The sequence below is a fragment of the Fulmarus glacialis genome, unplaced genomic scaffold, assembly GCF_000690835.1.
Source record: "Fulmarus glacialis isolate BGI_N327 unplaced genomic scaffold, ASM69083v1 scaffold14874, whole genome shotgun sequence".
NCBI classification, from domain to species: Eukaryota; Metazoa; Chordata; class Aves; order Procellariiformes; family Procellariidae; genus Fulmarus; species Fulmarus glacialis.
Genome location: NW_009206306.1, coordinates 66,454 through 86,258, shown reverse-complemented (window position 1 = coordinate 86,258; position 19,805 = coordinate 66,454). Strand labels below are relative to the sequence as shown.

At 38.7% G+C, this 19,805-nt stretch overlaps 1 protein-coding gene across 1 annotated transcript in view; it reads left to right on the top strand.

Moving 5' to 3' along the window:
• The window catches only part of LOC104075263 (myosin light chain kinase, smooth muscle), a 95,555-nt gene that overhangs the window by 21,813 nt on the left and 53,937 nt on the right, over positions 1-19,805 (top strand). The window contains exons 2-7 of the mRNA XM_009575705.1: positions 5,505-5,712; positions 7,549-7,597; positions 10,536-10,701; positions 14,116-14,281; positions 17,077-17,113; positions 19,027-19,598. Of these exons, the coding sequence (XP_009574000.1) occupies positions 5,505-5,712; positions 7,549-7,597; positions 10,536-10,701; positions 14,116-14,281; positions 17,077-17,113; positions 19,027-19,598 (1,198 nt within the window). The remainder of the gene's footprint in view (positions 1-5,504; positions 5,713-7,548; positions 7,598-10,535; positions 10,702-14,115; positions 14,282-17,076; positions 17,114-19,026; positions 19,599-19,805) is intronic.

Genomic DNA, 19,805 nt, shown 5'->3' with positions numbered 1-19,805 from the left:
TCTCGAAAAGTTACCTCTCTCTCTGGCATTCCTTAATGTTAAGATAGGCAGGCAGCCAAATAAACAAAACACCTGCTGTTCTTCTAAAGGAGGTCACTGCTGTCAGACATCATCTACCAACCCACTGGCCAATTTCTCTTAAAAGTCTATTGTTTGTCCTATTCTCTTCTGCTTTGCAGGTACGTTTATGCATTAGAAAACATTTCTCATTCCTGCCATTCTTCTTGTAAGACTTGTTACCCAGGTCATGCAAACTTTGTTTTCATGATGTTTTAATGCTTCCAGACACTACAGTCTAACTATAAATGTGCTAGCTACACTACTAACCACCAGGGGTTTTAAAAAATTATTTCTCTGTGTTGCAATGAATGAGATACAGGCTAAGAGCATCACTTTTAAAAGCCTTAAGGGCTACATATCCCTAAAAGTCTCAAGACAAGTGGAAAAGTCTATTTTTGCATAACCCTTTAACAATGCACGTTAATTAAAACAACAAAAACTTCCATATATTTTCTCTAAGAAGTATATTCTGTATTTTTCTGTCTCAAATATAAATGGGCAGTCATGATACCAAGTTCTTCTCACTGAGAACCAGGTGTCAAAAAGCAGTGTCACTTAGCTGCAGGAGCAGCAAACCTGCTTATTTTAGGATGTTAAATACTACTTACTATACCCTGTTATTCTTTAACAGCCTACAAAGGGGACAACCTTCCTCAAAAAGCAGCAAGGTGTACAAATTGGGTTGAAAGCTATATTTTAAATAGCGTGTGAAGTATAAAAAGTTGAATAGGCAATATTTCTGTCTTTCAAAGGTAAATTCAAAATCAATTTTCTTTAGATGGATTGAACCACCCAAATACAACTGATTCTTTTATTCAATGATTGAATACTTTACATGCATAGGTCTTAATTCTGGATTTTGTAGAATTAAAGGCAGAGGTAGTCTACAGAAATAGCAACACAACCGAACGCTATGTGCTGACAGAATCTGGATGTTTTTAAATTCTGACTTCATGGGAGAAGGATTGTCTCTTGAGAGGAATTTTAGTCATTAGTGGAATTCATATTGCAGCATATGAAATCATCTCTATGAGGGGAGTTATTTCGAATAGCAACTTCATAACAGTTGTATCATTGCCAGTCTTAGTACAGCTTTTGATGTGCCTGTCTATATATGATGTAATTTAGGGAGATTTTGCAAATGAAGACATCTTTTTGAAAGCTGTTTTCTTCCTGATCTCATTGCTTGTTTGTTGATGTGACCTTGAGCAGCAACACAGGACATTTATCTAGTCCTTAACGTCAAGCACTGAACACCTCAGCCAGTATAAACGTAATGCTACAATACGTCATGTAATGTTTGCCATCATTTCCAGTATTCTGAAGGTATTACTGTCAAAGTGAGCAACACTTAGGAATAGTACACACCCCATCAGTGTTTCACAGTTACTTACACTTTGGTTTATTGTCACTTACGGCTGACTCATTTTGGGTGCTGTGGGTTTGTGTTCATTGTTAACCTCACTGGAGCCAGCAACAGTTATTACAAAGCAGGATATGACTTTGAAGTTAAAAGCATGAGCCAAAAGAGTGCATCTCATTGCCCTAAACTGCTACTGCAACTGTGATGCATTTAAGTAGACAAACCTATGTTTTTTTGAAATTGGTATATAAACAGCTCTTTTACAAAGCATAGATATAGGCCAAGTTTTAGAAAATCTTTCCTGCGCTTTCAAACAAGAAGAAGGCTCACTGAATATATTTGGCATTGGTGGTCACTGAATGCCTTTAGGTTTGTGACAGTGGGGACTAGTTTGTAGCAGCACATTTTTTAATAATACTATCCTTTAGTGTACAGCTTCAATAGATTTGTTGTATTTTTTCTCCTTATTTCTTTTCTTTGGGAATCTAGTGCCATCCTTTTTCAATAGCATTCCCCCAGACGTAGATGTAGAACTGAATCTTAACTCTGGAAGTTTCACAGGCAACAGGTTCTCTTTCAGCTCTTCCCATTTGCTGTGTTGATGCATGGAGCAGAAGGCCTGGTTTACCTTAGCAGATTTTTCCAGGAAGACTCTAAGCGGTTGATGGGTCCAGACAAAAACTCAAAACTCATGTTTGTGCTAATACAACGGTTATTTGCTGCTTGCTGTCAATTTTCCACTTGTTAGTGTTGTAGAGCAGGTAAAGAAAAGCTGTAGCCTCACTGGGACTGGCAATACTCACACAGGCCAAGCTGTAAATAAAGGTTATAGCCTTCTCTGCTGGGCATTAAATAAGCAGATAAATTTCTCTTTGCTGTGGATTTATTCAAGGCAGATGTTTTTAGTGAGCTCTGGAAAGGTTAGGGAGGAATATAAAACCTGCTGCAGTTCTGGAATTGATCCATTAGGATCAAAACTTAGTAACCAGTGATTCGTTTAAGGGTCCCTGACACTTTTATGGCAAGACTATGTATTTCGGAGAGGGCTGGCTCAGTTTGAAACACATTCCAAACCCAAACCTGAAATAAATCCTTGCAACAGAACAATTCTGTAAACTCCTGCTTTCCCATCATTTCATTTTTGACAAAAAATGAAAGAGAAAAAATACAGAGTTTGGGAAGGGAATGACTCAACCTTTTGAAAGGAAATGGCATGCTGATCGTCTGTGTTTGTAATTTTCTGTGTGGCATTTCCTCAGTGTAGAGGTGTGGATGAACAAAATAATACAGACATAGCAAGCATAAAATAAACACACATGGAAGAAATGGAAAAATACTTAATGTAGGCTCGGCCATGTGATACTGGAAGGGCATGTATAATGGTCTACCAGAACTCAAGGGGTCAGGTAAAAATGGCCTTGTGTGGTCCAAGAGGGACTTAAAAATATGATAAAACAAAAAGAAAAATGGAAGGAAGGTGTTTCCCGTTGCTTCAACTCCAATTGTTCCCTGGGATAAGTGATGGAAGGTTTATGCTTGGGAGCTTTGGACCTGGCTTGAACAATACATAGAAGAAAACACCAGAAGGAATGATTGTGAACTGGAAAAAATAGTAAATATATTAGGTGACGTGTAATTGATGACTTGTATTCACAGGCCAGAATCTCAGCAGCTATAAACAGATGTGGCTAGACTAATGTTAGTAAAGAGGTTGTGATGTAATGCACTGAAAAGGTGGTTCTTTCTTCACACCAATTCAAACACTATTCTGTCATTTTACTGTATTGTATTACTTGAAATAGCATTTTCTAAGCCATTTTGCCTCAAATATTTCAAATTCAAGGAAACCTTAATATCCAGTGAAGCAAAAACGAGAGGTAGAAACTCCATTCTGTTATACTCTCTGGCTTTGGGTAAATCACTTAATCTCTCTGTTCGTTTCTTAAATTAAAATGAAAAGATAGGTAGGAGGGCATTGACAAGTTAATAGTAAGAAACAGTTCTTTGGTACAAGTCACTTTCTGTACCAGTGAGCATATTATCAACTAACAAGAGTTACACTACTGTAAAAATCTCATATTGATGCTTCACAACTCCCTTTTTCTGAAAATGAGATGTGCTGAGAAAGATATTCCTGGGAGCCTGCCCTCTGAGTAAGCTCTAAACCAATATCTGGAGTAGTGTTAGGGGGCATGGTTGAGTGGGAGCTGCTGTTTTTCAGAAAGCACAGGAAAGAAAAGGCATGGCCGCAAAGAGCTTTAGAAAGATGCTGTGGTATTTTTAAACAGCAATCAACTCCCCATTGTGCAGGATCCCACAATGTATTCTTCATAGAACATGGCTCTTACTTAGGTAAAGATAGACTCAGAAAGAATTTGAGAAGTTTGTACCAGAAGTGGAAAGTTTCTCCAGCTTATTCAGCATATTCATGCTCTTGGCAAACATTAATGTCCTCTCTCTATATATTACGTAAGTAGTGCCAGGAAGAAGAGGTCACCACATCACTGGCAAAATTAATTTGTCTGAACTGATACCCAAGGAATTAAAGGAAAGAGAAAAATTTCTGACAGCTGTAGGTTAAGCTCCAACAGATGAGAAACCCAGCTGGAGTGAGGTGGGGCTGGATTAAAAATGAAAGGTTTTGAAAGAAGAGAACCTAAGAATGGGTAAGGTTGGTTGGCTGAAGATTGTAATTTGGAAAGTAAGTGCTGTGCAGTCAAAAGAAAGCAGAGCTGAAATGTGGATTGGAAACTGAGAGGAGAACATTGGGAGGAATTTGTGCAAGCCACAACCAAGCCTTCTTCAAATCAAGACAGATCATCAATATTTTGCCCACCTGGAGGCTGAAGGGACTTCCTGTTCAGTTGCCAAGATTTGATAACGTAGTTCAAAATGCAACATTGCTCCTTTCCCAGTGAGCAAACACAGCCACAACTATTACTCATCCCAGCTCATCTTGATCCACTCAGTTACTTCATAACATGTAGGCAAAGGATCAAAGAGTCGGAAGATGGAGAGCTAACATATCAGAGTGGGGGAATAGGAAAGAAGGGGAAATACTGTAATCAGGAGTTGTTATGATGACTGGGGAAGTGTGCTAACAGTTAACACATACTAAAGCGACCTTCAAAGAGGATGGCATCTCTCATAAAGCAGAGGAAGAACCTTTGCCTGAGGAGTTTGGTGGAAACTGGTGTATGTCTGCTTTTCCCATTTTTTTATGAGGCACAGATCCTCAGCAGGTTTCAACAGCTCAGTTGAAATCAGTAACTCCGTTCTCAGTTATACCAGCTAAGAATCTGCCTGCAAATCTGAAGGTGTTATTAATGCCATAGCAGGCAAGGATATATTAATATGGTTGCTATTTAATGAGCACAGGACTGGTTCATTTTGTAGAAAACTCTTCCTTGGGCTACCAGCAGACCACAAAACTCTTTAAGTCGAGCAGTGTGTTTATGTGAATATGTCTAGGTCTTTATAGTCCCCCTACCACCATAACATGAGAATGACACTTAATGACACTTTCTCAAATTGCAACTCCTTATCTTTTGCTTTTAAAGATCAAGACAAAATTTGGTATGTGTCTGCATTTCTTGCCTGTATATTGTCAGGAACTACCATATCTCAGCACATTTGAAAACTAGATGGCTCCATACAGATTTACAATATAAACCTAATCCTTGGCAACCATGCTAGAAATTTTTGATCTAGATACCTTGCAATCTTGCATACTTAGAGGTAGAGTAGCACTACTGCCCTTGAGTTTCTGAACAATGGGGACCCAGGTGCCGGGATTCTTCATTGGCACCATCACTATGCTTCTGCAGGTAAACCATTCTAGTGGGAAACTTTTCTGTGTAGGTATCTATCTGCCTGCCTAGTCTTATGATTTTAACAGTTTGACTTATCCAAGAGTTTTTTCATTTCATTTTGTTCTGCCATTTGGCTTGCAAAGAGTATGTGTTTAACAGCTCCTCTGTCAAGAACTTTCCACTGCATTGCTAAATGTCCAACATTTCTTCCTAATACCATCATCTGTTATATTTGCCTTCTTTCTCCACTCTCTCTCACATCTTTCCAGGTCAGAGGCTACCCTGAGCCTCAGATCACGTGGTACAGAAACGGGCATCCTGTCCCAGAGGGAGACCATTATGCTGTGGACCGCAGCATTCGGGGGATATTCAGCTTGGTAATCAAAGGTGTACAGGAAGGGGATGGTGGTAAATACACCTGTGAGGCTGCAAATGATGGTGGGGTTCGTCAAGTGACCGTGGAACTGACAGTGGAAGGTAAGAGGATACTTAAATTGTTGTTGCGATTATTACAGAGTTTAATTAAATGAACAAGCTGTGTTAAACTGTCCCGTTAAAATCACAACTGTACACACATGCTTTCTCACTGGTGCAAGAGTAAGATTCATCAATTGCATTTCACAGTTTAAAACATTTTGCAGGGAACTACATGTCTATAGCGAGATAAAGTGTGCATTCAGTTTCAGATGTGTATGATTACACCCAGGTAACAAAAGACCTAGCTTTAAAGACTTTTCTATAAACTTCATAATTTTCATGGAAGCCACCACTCAGGACAGAAGCAAAGGCCTGGAAAGTTAGCGTTTTCCCTCACGCAGTAAAAACTGTGGTGATCTTGGTTGCTTCACAGCCTACCAGATAGGCACACTGAGGCAATGGGTTTCTGGAGTTCTCGATGCATACTTCCATTTGCTAAGCTGAACGCCTGGTTGTAATTGCATGCTTAATGTCACACGGAAAACAGCCAAGATCAAACCCAGGAATTTTTAAGAGAACATCTGCATATTAGATAGTTGCAAACTGCCAAATTCAAAATGTAAAGAGTGACACAAAGCCAGGGAAGGATGGAAGTCAATTGTACTGCTGGTCTCTTTGCAATTTGGTCATGTTAGAGATCTGTTGAATATCAAAGCTTCTCAGGTCACAACTTTGTGTTGAATTCTTGAAGCAAAGCAAAAATCTGCAGCAGTCCTGAAACAATCAGCATTTGGGTTTATTCAGAGTCAAAATCTCTAACAGATATCCTCAGAGTACCTAAGTACATACTGAAATATGCATAGATCTGGCATGATTATTACTGCCTTCTGTTGTAAAAATTACGCAAAATCTTTTTTTCCCCCTAGTTTTAAGTTGTGACAACTTTTATGAGTGACAGTTTGCATGGAGGTGGAGAATTTTTTAAAGCTGTTTTTATATCAGTTTTTCTGACCTGGGATTTGCTACAGTTGAAAAGCAATTTCATGGCAGTACCCAAAGACTGAATTTCTCAGGGTTTAAGAACTACATGGTCTTTATTCTAAAAATCCCTCTATGCATCAAGTTAGCAAAGTGCAGATCTTTTCTGTTCTCAGCAAAGATATCTGTGTGGGGCTGACTGCTACTTGAAAAAATCAGTGACTGAAACACAATCTAGTCTTTCCATCCTGCACGGCTGTCCTATCTGACAGTAATGTAGATTCTTATGAGGCTCTGGAACAAATATTTTTTTCACAGCCATCAGAGCTGTTTGTTCATGCTGCCACTCTGGATCTACCCCAGGTCACTACCCTTTTTTAATGTGCCAAAGCTACCAGGAATGCTGTGCACAGTAGATGGCGCTGAGTTTACACGACTTCGCACACATGTCCCTATTGCTCACACCACCAAGCATGATGAATTATTGTGCTTCAAAAAGAATCACTTTACAGAAAAGGTAGTCTGGGCTAGCACAGGACTAAAAAACAAACCAAGTAAAATAAGACCTCTTTCAGAGTTCAAAAACCTTTTTTTGCTATCTTAATTTGAATTACTGCTGCACTGTAGAAATTAGACAGTGTCTCATTCACTTGTTTAAAAATATTTTTGCACAAATAATCTGCAGTGTTGTTACTACTGAGGCCAGGGCTTAGATGTAACTCTGCTAAAACTTGTTTCTGAAATTGGAGAGCCTAACTTTGGACTACAGATGACATAACCTTATACTGCAGGTGTTGCATTCCTCCTTTACGTTTGAAACCTGGAGAAATGCATATTTTACATAGTCTTTAATATCTGTAGTTCCCAATGGTCTTGACAAAACTTCTGACTTCCTGTCTTTCTGTCCTATGCTTACAGGAAACTCCTTGAAGAAATACAGCCTGCCATCCACTGCCAAAACCCCTGGGTAAGAAGTCCACTGGCTTTGATACTGTTTAACAGACACCTAAATATGTTTTGGTAGGAAAACAAGTAAAATGACTCTTTCTAAATAATAACCACTTCTCCCCATTTTAAGTGCCTCTTGCATTTTTACTTTAGCTCTGATTCACTTTGAGGGCCAGTCAAAAAGGGTTGGATCCTTGTCCAGTTCTCAGTAATTCCTCACTGGAAACGTATCCCCAAGGCTCCTTACCTGTGCAAGAATCAGAGAGAATGGAGGAAAGCAAAGCCTGGTGGTTAATGACTCAGTTCTGCACAGCACTGCATTGGAATAGAGTAACTGCTTGGCATCATTTCTCACACTTGTGAGATGGGGATAGCAAGAATGGCTGGGCTCTCAGAGGCAGGGCAGTGCCAGCTACAGCAACATCTGAAAACAAACACTTTGATATTTGTGAACTCACATGCTCTAAGTCCAAATCTCCATTTATCCCAAGCAGAATAGCTACGAGAGCTGCTGTGTTAGCAAAATGGTTAAGGCTGTCAGGAAGACATGAGCAACTTGATATAGCTACTGCTCCCTCATACTGACAGGAATTAATCTGGCTGAAAGCAGAACATTCTGCTGGTATCTGCAATATTGCACCCTCTTCTGCTGCAATATTGCACCGGCTTGTCTCTGCTCTCTGATATTCAGAAATCCTTCCCCACATCTTCCATGACCTGACAGTCTCCTTATAAAGCCAGAGCAAATACTGGTCATCAGTAAGAAATAAAAGCAACGGAAATCAGCATTCTCTCACATATAATTTAAGTATTTCCAAGCAACACAGTGGGTAAACTGTAGTCCAGAAGAAAGAATTGTTCCAGTTTGGAGTAACTGTTAGCAAGAATGGGTTGATGGGGTCATCTATGCTGGCACATAGAAAAGCCGTCTTGCTGTCATGTACTTTCTGCACTTCCGTAAGCATTTACAATTAAGTGAATGCCACTGTTTTAAAAACCCCAGGCCTAATTCTTCCGACAGCTGAATTCATTTCTTTATAAGTAGCTTGAATTTAAGCAGAATTATTTCTGATTTATATCCCTGGGACTGAGTCACCCTGGGTGTAGACAAAAATACATGTTTCTGTTAGTGATCAGATACAGATAATTAAAACTGAAGATTTTAATTTCGTCATTGATATGAATATTGTTTATGTATGTTTTGAATTTTAAAATTAACTGAGATTACAACAGTGAAAATAGTAAGTGAAACTGAGTAATCAGGAAGGCTTTTACATGATAATGTCTGTATCGCAAATGTGCTACAGAAATACACACATGCTAAATAATCAAAGCTAGAAAGGACAGGTTGCTGTTAGGTTTTGTTATACTTTCAGACTTTCCAAAGCACTATCCTAATCCATTGCATTGCATGGAGTTAGAGTCATTGTCCTCATTTTTCATTCTCATGTGTTTTACTCCTACTCAGTATTAATAATTTTATGATGTGGAAAGTTTATGCCTTACATGAACAGGGAGGAGGGAAAAGAAAAAAAAAAAACATTTCAGTTTGTGTATATCTAGAAAACAGCCATAAAGCTGCAGGCTAGCTAGTAGTTGATTTTCTTTTAATGCATTAGTATATGTGTATAGATATATAAATATAGAAACACCACCTAAAGATGGTCACTAAAAGACTGCTTTAATACACATTTATACTCTTCTTTAGTGGTAGCATGAGGAATATGACATTAAAAGCTATCAGATATTTAATTATATGATGAAATGTTTTCCATTTTAGCATATTACAGTCACCCTTCTCTTCCAAGGCTTTTTGCTGGTCCTCTTGTCCATGTAAATCCTTTCATTATGGTACCGTCTCTTACTTAGAAACCTCAAGCTGCCTATATGGCAACCATCATGTCTTGGCAGCACCTTGGACTAAGGCGGTGCGGTCTCTGTTAGTATCTGACACCTGGTAGAAATGGTGAGGTATTGACACATCTTATTTGCATGTGGTAAAAGGCCATCTGGAAAAGAAGGCCTTGAAAATGGTTCAGTTTGCTTGAAATTAAAGGTTAAAAAAAAAAAGAAATCACCATTTGCCATCTGCTAACATATGTCTTTGTTGTACCAGGGCTTCAGAGCAAAGAGTATAAGTGTTCCCTCTGACATTAACAGACCCGAAGTTGCACCTTTTTTTTTTTTTCCTTGCTATAATACTGCTCGATGTTTTATGTTTTATAGCTGTGTAACTGAGGGTTTTGGACTGCAGTCACTGATATTACTCTAGTTTCATTCCACTTGTCATTTCCCTGCTGTGCCATTCATGTAAGTAGAGCTGGGCATTTACACTTAACAGACATTCACCTGGGGTGGGTGTACTTTGGTTTTGTGCCCTTTTCATGTTTGCTTTGCAAACACTGTAGTGAATGAGATTCCAAATAGAAGCCTTCCCCAAACCAAAAATCTTTACCAGGACATGTCAGAAATGTTGCAAAAACAAGTTGCTGATTCATAAATCAGAAATTACTGTGTCATTGCATTCCACGTCAAAACAAATTACGTGATAAAGAACTGTGAACAGTGAACAAGTATGCACAAATGATCTATTAGGAGGCAACTAAGAAAGAAAATGGGAAAAACTAAATGCATGCAGTATGTCCTATTCATTTGGTTTGCCCAGCTCTGCTTATAAGCAACTGAAATTATCCCCAAGATCTGTTATGTGAGTTATGTGTATGCTGGAAGAAGGTGTGTAGCATCATACTATTCAGTTGCATAAGGAGTCAAGAGCAGTCATCAGCAGGATTTCCATTTCTTCCATTGGCCAAAAAAAATATTAAATACAATCTTGGTTGCCACCAATTATATATCCTTGTTGGCAGACCCCTGGTCTAAAATGCTTCCTGAAGTGTGCTCTAACCACAACAGCTTCCAGGTCTTCTGTAAAACCAGGATGTCAATTGCCTTTCCAGGGGAAGACTTACTGTGCCATCTGTGGAGCATAGGCCAAGCATCTGGGGAGAGTCTCCACCCAAGTTTGCTACAAAACCCAATAGAGTTGTTGTGCGTGAAGGCCAAACAGGCAAATTCTCATGTAAAATAACAGGACGACCTCAGCCTCAAGTAACTTGGTTTAAGGTATGATTTCCCAAAAAATGAATGTTTTCTTTCTATTTTGAAATTTTGTGACTTGAAAGGATGAAATGCACTTGCCACTGCAAATTATCATGGTGAGAATTTACATACAAATTTACATACATACTTCCTCATTTTTATGCTGAATAAACTCACAAAAGATAATAGCGTTCCTTCTTAGTATAAACTTCTCCCTTATCTGTCTCATTGTTGAAAATATTTGTACAAAAAAATCATCTGAAAGCACCAAACAAGATCCAGGTTCTATTATAAAAATAGCAAGTATGGGATATACTTGCCCAAAGATCTTACTAACTAGATAAGAGAAGTAGACAAAGAATGGGAAATGTGAATATTATCATCATCTCTGTTTTATAGAGAAGGTTTGCAAGGATTTAATGCTTTGACTGTGGTTACAGAGGAGTTTCTGACAGCTGTGAAAATTAAGCTGTGTTTCCTAAGTTCCGTGTTAGTATGTCAGTCATAAACTGCCTTTTCTGTATCACTCACATTGGCTTTTATCTGTACATCAGAATGAAGACGATGTTTGCAAAGAAATGAAATTAATTGAAAAAAAAAAAATTAACTGTTTAGGAATTAATAGATATGATTGGGTTTTGGCATGCAAAATTATTTTTTGCAAATTAAGAAAAAAGAAAATCCAAGGCAGATGAACAACAGTTCAACTGCTTCAGTCTGACCTCTGCTAAAACAGTGGTAGCAGAAAAGTGTCTGACATAAAATAAAGGAGACCTGAGCTGTCAACTCCAGATCTGCATTAAAATTGGGAATTGTGAGCATCTGTCATTTACAAAATGCTTTTTAAATGAGCAATATTTAAAATTCATTAGACTATTAAAAAAGCATTGAAGACTTAAGTCCTAGTGCCCTCTTTGGGCATACACAAGATCTCCAACCACTTTTTTTTGTTAGTAAGGAGAGAGCTTTCAAGTGATAATTAAATATTACACTGCTTAAGCCATTTTTACTGAAACTATTTAGTATTTGAGAGAATTACAATTACTTTCTTTAATTTGGGAAAGCAAATATATGACTGCTCTGTTGGCATCCTGCTCCCCTTCAGCCGTCAGCAGACAGTTGCCTTATGTATAGTAAAAAAAAATAAGCTTTTCTCAGAGCTTTTATTTTCTTCTGGTGTCTCCAGGTTTTCTGGGGGGGAAAACGAAACCACAAAAAACCCAGAAAACTGCTCATAGAGCAGGGAAATGCTTCCAAGTCATTGTCTGCTTTATTCCAGACTTATCCTCGTTGTCTGTAATACAAGAATGCCAGGGTACATCTCAGAAAACAAGCAGCTTCTTGCTGTGGAAGTGCTAAGAAAGACATCTCCTTCAGTTCAGTTAGCGGATGCATCTAGAGTTTGCTTCTCCCTCCAGCTGCCATCAGTTCTTTTGGGCCTGCTGGCTGTCTAGGCAGTCTGCAATGCAGCTGCTACACAACAGCCTGCTTCCAGTCCCACCAGACTCACTGAGGTTTTCCAGCCATGCAACTCAGTGCAAAACAGGATTTGTCATTCAGTTCTCTTTGTTCAGGGCTGCATGGTAAACAGCAAGTAGGGACTAGCAACCCAGCAGCTTGGATCTACACTTTGGTACTACTTCATACATGTTTTTGCAGTTTGTTAGAGGTTATATTTTATATTTTACTATTGATTGTCAGCTTCTATAATGTATTATTCTATAATCTGGCATTCATTGTCTGATCAAATAAATGAAGTATGCAAAGTTCTTGTTATTAGCAGCTCCATGAGTTCTGTTCATGTTTATGTCCTTAAAAACCATATTTCAACACTTGCAGGTCTGCATATATTATTCTGTAAAATACTACAGGTGTGTTGTTCAGAGGTTCAGTAGTCATACCATTGCTGGCCTGCAGACACCCAGTCCACTCTCTTGAACTTATCCTCAATCCATCACTTTTGGTTAAATTGGTTTTCTTTAGGCTTTCATAGTATTATTTTAGCACGTTTTGAGCACCATGAAGCTGTCCTTCAATAATTTATATGCTCTTTAAAGTGCAAATGTGTTGTTGCTCTTTATCAGAGTCTTACTGGCAGGTTGTTGTTGTGAAGCATGTTTTTGCATCCCTATTCATAAGGCATGGATTAACAGGCATTCATGCATGTGCTTTGGCTAGCTGCAAACAAGCTAAGGCCCACAATGCTTCTGGTCATGTCAGAACAGTGCTGCAGGGTCCTGGTGAGCGGTAGGTATTTCAGTTCTGCCTCAGCATCATGGAAATGAACTTACATGGCTGCTGGACCACAACTGGCTAGTGCAGAGCCAACACATGACCACCCTCCATACAGCATGGAAGCTTTATAAACAATTAAAATTGCACTTTTCAGAACTAATGAGTAAGCTTTTATGTAAATGTCTTACTCTGCTTATTGTTTTCTTTCCCGTTTTCTTACTTGTTAAGTTGCAAAGAACGGAAGCTTCTACTGTATCACCACCAAACCCCTGATGTGAACTAGTTCTTTTTGTTCAAATAGGACTTACAGCACCCAGATAGCAATAAGTTGATAGAAACTTCAGGAATTACAGTGTCTGAAAACACTGTAGTGTTTCCCAAATGTTTACTGACCAAAGCCCTACAAATCGTAGATTTGTATGCTTTCTCTTCCTAAACTTAGGATAGGAAAAGCTGCAGTGGCTGATAGCAAGGGACTCCTCTTTAATGGCTGGTGCTGAAGCAAAAGCACGGATTTGCTCACAAATGAGGTGTTGGCCAATTATTTCATAGAATTTAAAGGAAAAAATTGTCATTCTGATCATCTAATCTATGTAACAGACAGCATAGAACTACATGCATTTTTTCCTGCCTCAAAGCCATACCTTTTGATTTAACTCCAGTGTAGTACTGCAAAGGAGCTGTGTTGCAGCAATGCCTCGCTTAATGTATGCCTAGTGCCTTCTGCCACCCCCACCGGGCCACTGGTGAGGTCCTCTTATGCAGAATTTTTTCCAGTTCCTGAAGTGATACAGGATAAAGGAGCTATTGAGGGATAGAGAACTACTCCCCAACTTGGAAGTTTTTGCTTAAAAGTGTGATGTTTGACTTCCTGGAACAAACATGAACAGAAAACTGGTTTGAGCCCACACGCCAGTGAAAAGAAACTTTTCTAGGAGTAGGGATATAGTAAATAATGAAAAGCCAAAACCAAACTGAGATGAGTGGGTGGCAAAATGCAGGGAAAAACAGCCTCATGCAGACGTGAATTATAGAACTTTTGGACACGGTTTTTTGTTTATACCATCTGAGTATTATTCATAGAAGAAATTTGGCTAAAAGAAAGGAGAAAGACATTTTGACCTGATGTTTTACTAAAAAATTTCTTGCTCCCCTTCGCTTACCAATAGCTAGCTGTCTCATGGTGTCTTGTGATATTTGCAGGGTGATATTCAGTTGCAGCAAAATGAGCGTTTCAACATGTTTGAGAAAACAGGCATCCAGTTCTTGGAAATCCAAAATGCTCAGCTTGCTGATTCAGGAATTTACACGTGCACAGTGGTAAACAGCGCTGGGAAGGCATCTGTGTCTGCAGAGCTCACTGTTCAAGGTATGGCAAAGAGTTTACAGGAGAGAGCACAAGTGAACCACAGACATTCCTTTAAAATATCTTTGGTTGTGTTCTCAGTATAAGCATTCACTTTTTCGCATTATCTTCGTCTCTTTTCATTAAATGATACTGTGATAGCTTGGACTGTGCTACAGCTGAAAACATTGTGTTGGTTCAATGGGAAGAAGTCCATCCAAATGCTTTGTAACAACTTTCTTTAAAACCAACTTTTCACTTTTACTATGCTTTTGACCTCCATAGGTTTTGAACATAGATTTTAATTTCAGTGAATGGAAACCTTGCACTTGTCGTTATAATCAGTAATTAATTTTGTATTTGTTGAGTAGTAACACCAGCTGCACATTTATACCAGCTCCCTTTTGGGAAACAAAATTGTATCTATATTTGTAGATGCAGAAAAGTAAAGTAAAGGAGCATAACTCTAAACTGTAAGAGAGAAAAAACAGCTTAATGATATTAAAATTCAGGCTTCTTAACTCCCAACCCTGCCTTATTTCACTGTTGTTAAAGGAACTTATAATTTAGGATGTTCTATTCCATATATGCATTACCACATACAGTTCATTTTGCAGTTTGATGCTTCTTAGGGTGCCTTTTGCATACAACCTTCAGCAACCACACTAAAGAGGAATTTCATCAGTCAGTGGGTAAGCAGTCATTGGACCCAATTAAATAATTAAATCAACAGCTGCTGGCTTCAGCTGCAGTCATAAGATCAGGGAGTTACATACGCATCTAGCAGTGAATTTTTTGATGCAAGGTTTTTAGGTTCACATCAATGCTGTCACTCTGTGAGATATCAAGAATATAAATAACAAAGAGGGATAACATTTGGGATCCTCAGAACTACAACTAGTCTTTGCCACTTAAAGCTCTACTTTTTATCTCTAAGTTCCAATCTGATGAAGCCACTCTAGAAGGAGCTTCTACAGATTGCCTATTCAACTGATGTTTTTTAGAAAGGGCCATTTTGTTCAATAAGCCTTTTTTTAAAACATGAAACTTGATCCTTACTTGCTCTCCCTGAAGTGGTGAGCTTTCTGTTGTGTAATGGGTACATTTGATGCGGAACTGGGGTCACAAAGTCAGTTGTGGTATATGTTTGCTTCAGATGCTGACCACATCTCTGAATAATGCAGGCATTCTTTCTTGGATTAGTACAGGTCAGTAAAAAGGGCACTCTCTTGCAATGTACTTGACTAATCAGATGATTCCACTTACCTAACCACAATATATAATACCTAATTCTTTCATTATCAATTAAATCAGGTCATAGGAGTTGCTGCAGGATGCTAACAGACAATCAAGTGGCTCAGAATTACTACATTTTCTTTTAAATCCATGAAATCTCATATATAGATAATCTTGTTCCAAGAGCTACATTTTTTTCCCAAAGTTCCCATAGTGGAAAGTGGAGAGGGAGGGGGAAAATGTTCTTTTAATTGACCAGGTTGTATGGTATTGTCTTGAATGCAACCAGTAGTTATTCAGCTTCCTCTTCTGCATTTATCCAGTCTCTTTTCAGCTTTAATTTTTATGTGAAGAATTTCTGTTACTGTTTATTGACAGGTTTATTGTAGTGAGGTCAATGGGTTATTTCCCTCTTCTTACTGCAACTTTTGTGTGTGTGTAAATAGATTCTTTTGGTCACTCTGAATGGTGCGGCAAGTCCAAGCATTTAGATGTGGATTTTTGCTTGCAAAACACAGTGGAAATCAAGGTATCATCCATCACATGTTTTTGTCTTTTCCCTGAGGCAGACTCTGAAAGCATTTTTATGGAGTGTTTGTTGATGACTTGCAAAATTCATTATCTTGCAAATTCATTATTACATGTCTTTCTACTGTAGTTTCTAGTCTCACAGCTGACAACAGCGTAGATGCAATTTTGATTTGACCAGAAGAAAACAAGCTGCATCCTGTAGTGTTAACTAGGGAAAAATGGAGAGATGTGGTTGGTACTTGATCTGGAGTGGTATTTCTCTGCTCCCAACTATGCATTATCTCATGCTGCCCCCAAGAGAAACAAATACTCAAGATTTGGGAGAATGCATGGAGGATTACATACATGTGAACTAAGAGACTGACTATGGGCAAATATGTGCTCAGTTATATCAGTGCAGCTGATGAGGTACCTTGGCAAATCAATATAGCTCAGCCATGTTCCCAGATTTCCTGGTGGTATTGCAAAGTGAAGAAATGCAATATGCTAGCTTTTGTGTTATTCATGCTAAACATGATAATACTTGCTACACAGTAAATGAGTTGGTAAAAGTTTACAGGTGGGCTCAGGTTTTGGGAGTTTTTACTACTGTTAATTTGGTTTTGTGTTTTAGCCAGAGGACAGCTGCAGTTTCACTGTGGGCAAGCTCAGGTGTAATACCTATGGTTTGTCTTTCTCCACTTCTATAAGCTCTGTGGAATTCCCATCAGATTTGATGAGCTGCCTCCCAGTTGGAATCATTTTCTTACTTCTCTCCCCCAACAAGGAGCCTTTGAGGTTCACAGAACCTTTAGTTCTCAAGGGACTTGAGAACTTAGTTGACCCAGCAATGTCTCAAAATGGACCAAGACCTCTTTGTGTTTCAGCTGAGCAGCTTGCTGTTGTCCATATAAAATTTCAGGTGTGGTGATAGTCAATCTTGACTTCAGTGAATTGAAAATATGAAGAGTGAAGGTTCTTAAGTATATTCTTTGCTTAAAATATTTCTAATTTATGGAATTGTGTACAATATTGTATGTATAAGTTACCTGTTATTTCTTTTTTTATTTCAGGTCCAGATAAAACTGACACATATGCTCAGCCACCATGGTATGTTTTTACCGGAATACTTTCTCAGAATGTTTTATTGCAGTGCACTAATTTTGGCATTTACTGCATGAGCCTTCTTCACAAAGTGATAAACCTTTTTGGGTCAGTCCATATTTGGAAATTAGAAAATGTTTACTTGGAATGGGATTCTCTCTTACTGCCAAATTCAGCTGTCCTGGTAGACTCCTATGAAATAGTTGGTAGAACTGGTGGCAACACTATGAAGTACAGAGTTCTGGTCTGGTTTAGGAAAGCAAAATTTAGATGGCTTTATGCTTACTGTTCCCATGTAGCCAAATAGATATGTAATCTGAACAAAAACTATGTGAGGAGAAATTATACTCTGTACCAATTGGTCAAATTTCCTTTTTGGAGTCAAAAAGCTGCATGTATCTTGTCAGTACTGAGCTGGTTGTTCTTTGCGGTTATAAGCAAAATGTGGTATGGCCATAGTCTTTGCTGCTGTCTGAAAATACATACAAAAGTATGGGTAAAGTAACAAGAAACAAAAATTTTCATGTTTTAGGGCTTTATCAAGATTTTTAAAGTTAAATTACTGTAATTTTTAAAAAAATAATTTTGTAAAACGGCTTTTTTTCATTAATAGAAAATACAGGAATGAAAGGCTCTAAGCTGACTCTGTAAGACACTTTCATGAAGGCCAGTTGCTTTACAATCTTCAGGGTGTTTAATCTGTCCTCACATGCCCTGGATGGGATTTCAAAATGGCATGTTTACATTGTCCTAACTCCATGTCCACTGAACGTGGATCTGAAAATGCTGTGCTACCCTGTTTTTCAGGTCTGTGTGATTTTTAGGAACATACTTTAAAATAAGTTTAGTGTAAATGAAACTGTGCAGCTCTACAGCCAGAACTCCCCCTGTACTGGATTCTCCAGAGTAGTTTTGCCTCTTCCATTGTTTATTCACAAAAAAAGAGATATTTTGTAAAATATAAAAATGTTACAGTTGTAACTGCAAATCTCATAGGCATTATTTCTCTAGTACATTTAACTCTGGCTGAAGAAAGTACCACACTAAATATCCTGAATCTCCCTGAGAGAATAAGTCAATGGCACTAAGTGTAGTAAAACAGAGCTGGGCTAGAAATTACTTCCCGTATTTCAAATATGTTCCAATTCTGCCTTGGAATAATACTTTGGAAGTGTGAGACACAGACACACTGCTCTACAGGTAATAGCTTAATGGTCAGGGCAGTCAACTTCAGTGAAGGAAACTTAGATTCAAGTCCCCAATTAGTCAGCTACTCTTGTGCCCCCAAAGTACTGAGCAGCAGATCCATCATAATTCTGAGGAACTCTTCCTAATAAAACCATAGCTGATATTGTTACGTCCAGTCAATTGATTATTTTTTGACGACACCCCCTCTTCCTCCCCTAGACTTTAGTCAAGTTTCCTGATCAGTCCTTTTTTGAAATCATCTACATTACACGACACCATAATTAGAAATAGTAAATTCACTGCACAATTTACATTTTCATTTCCCTTTAGGGAACTATTTTATGTGGCATTTTGAGCTGTAATTATATGTGGCCTCAATTTATTAAAGCATGAAGTAGTGTTATATCATGGTCCTTCCAGGGTCTCATGTAATTGCTCTCTATCTGAAGCAGTGTATGCAAGGTTAGTGTCTGACTCACAAAACATGTTAGAACCTGAGCAGTGGATTTGTATCCAGAAACTCCTCAGCTGAGACAGTGTCTGAGCACTGATCACATTTTATGAAGCTTTTCACTTGACCTCTTTCATCCGTGTTCTTAATCTGTGTGAAGGAAACTGAAGGCTAATTAGTTCACCTTCTTGCTAAGGGCTTGTATATTTATATCATTGCTGATAATAATAATTAGTCTTTATACAGTGTCATATATCTGTAAACTTATCCTTTCCTTCAGCATGCCATCAAAACCAACACTTGCTGTTAAAGCCATTGAAAATTCAGAATTCAAACAGGCAACTAGCAATGGGATTGCTAAAGAGCTGAAATCCAGCAGCACTGAACTCATGGTTGAAACCAAAGACAGGGTGTCAGCAAAGAAAGAGACCTTCTACATCGCCAGAGAAGCCAAAGATAGTAAGCAGGGACAGCACCAAGAAGCCAATGCAGTGTCTCCTCAAGAACCTAAAGAAGGAAAAAAGGGATCGCAGGTCTTGCAGAAAACTTCAAGCACCATCACACTACAAGCTGTCAAACTGCAGCCAGAACCAAAGGCAGAACCCCAGGCCACTTTCATCAGACAAGGTGAAGACAGGAAAAGGGCTGTGCAGCCCCTGATGTCAGCTCCACAAACCCCACCTCTGACAGGGCAAGTCAGTCCAAGGAGCAGAGAAGCAGAAAACACATCTGGAGGCCGGAAGGCTGTAATGGAGGAGAAGAGGGAGCCTCTCGGAATTCCCCCTCAGTTTGAGAGCCGTCCACAGAGCCTGGAAGCATCAGAAGGCCAGGAGATTAAATTCAAGAGCAAAGGTAAAGAGATGAAAGTTATCAGAGCCCTGGGGTTAGTCAGGTTCCCCTTCTGTGTGTAAGTGCAGAAGCAATTCCTTCTTCACTGCAAGTTTTCCTCTTCCTAAAGCAATTTGGAAATAGATGCAGAATCTCATGCTGTTTCCACACTACTTTTCTCAATGAAATTTTCAAATTATTCCATACCGTAGTGTCCATCCCTTCTCTCAT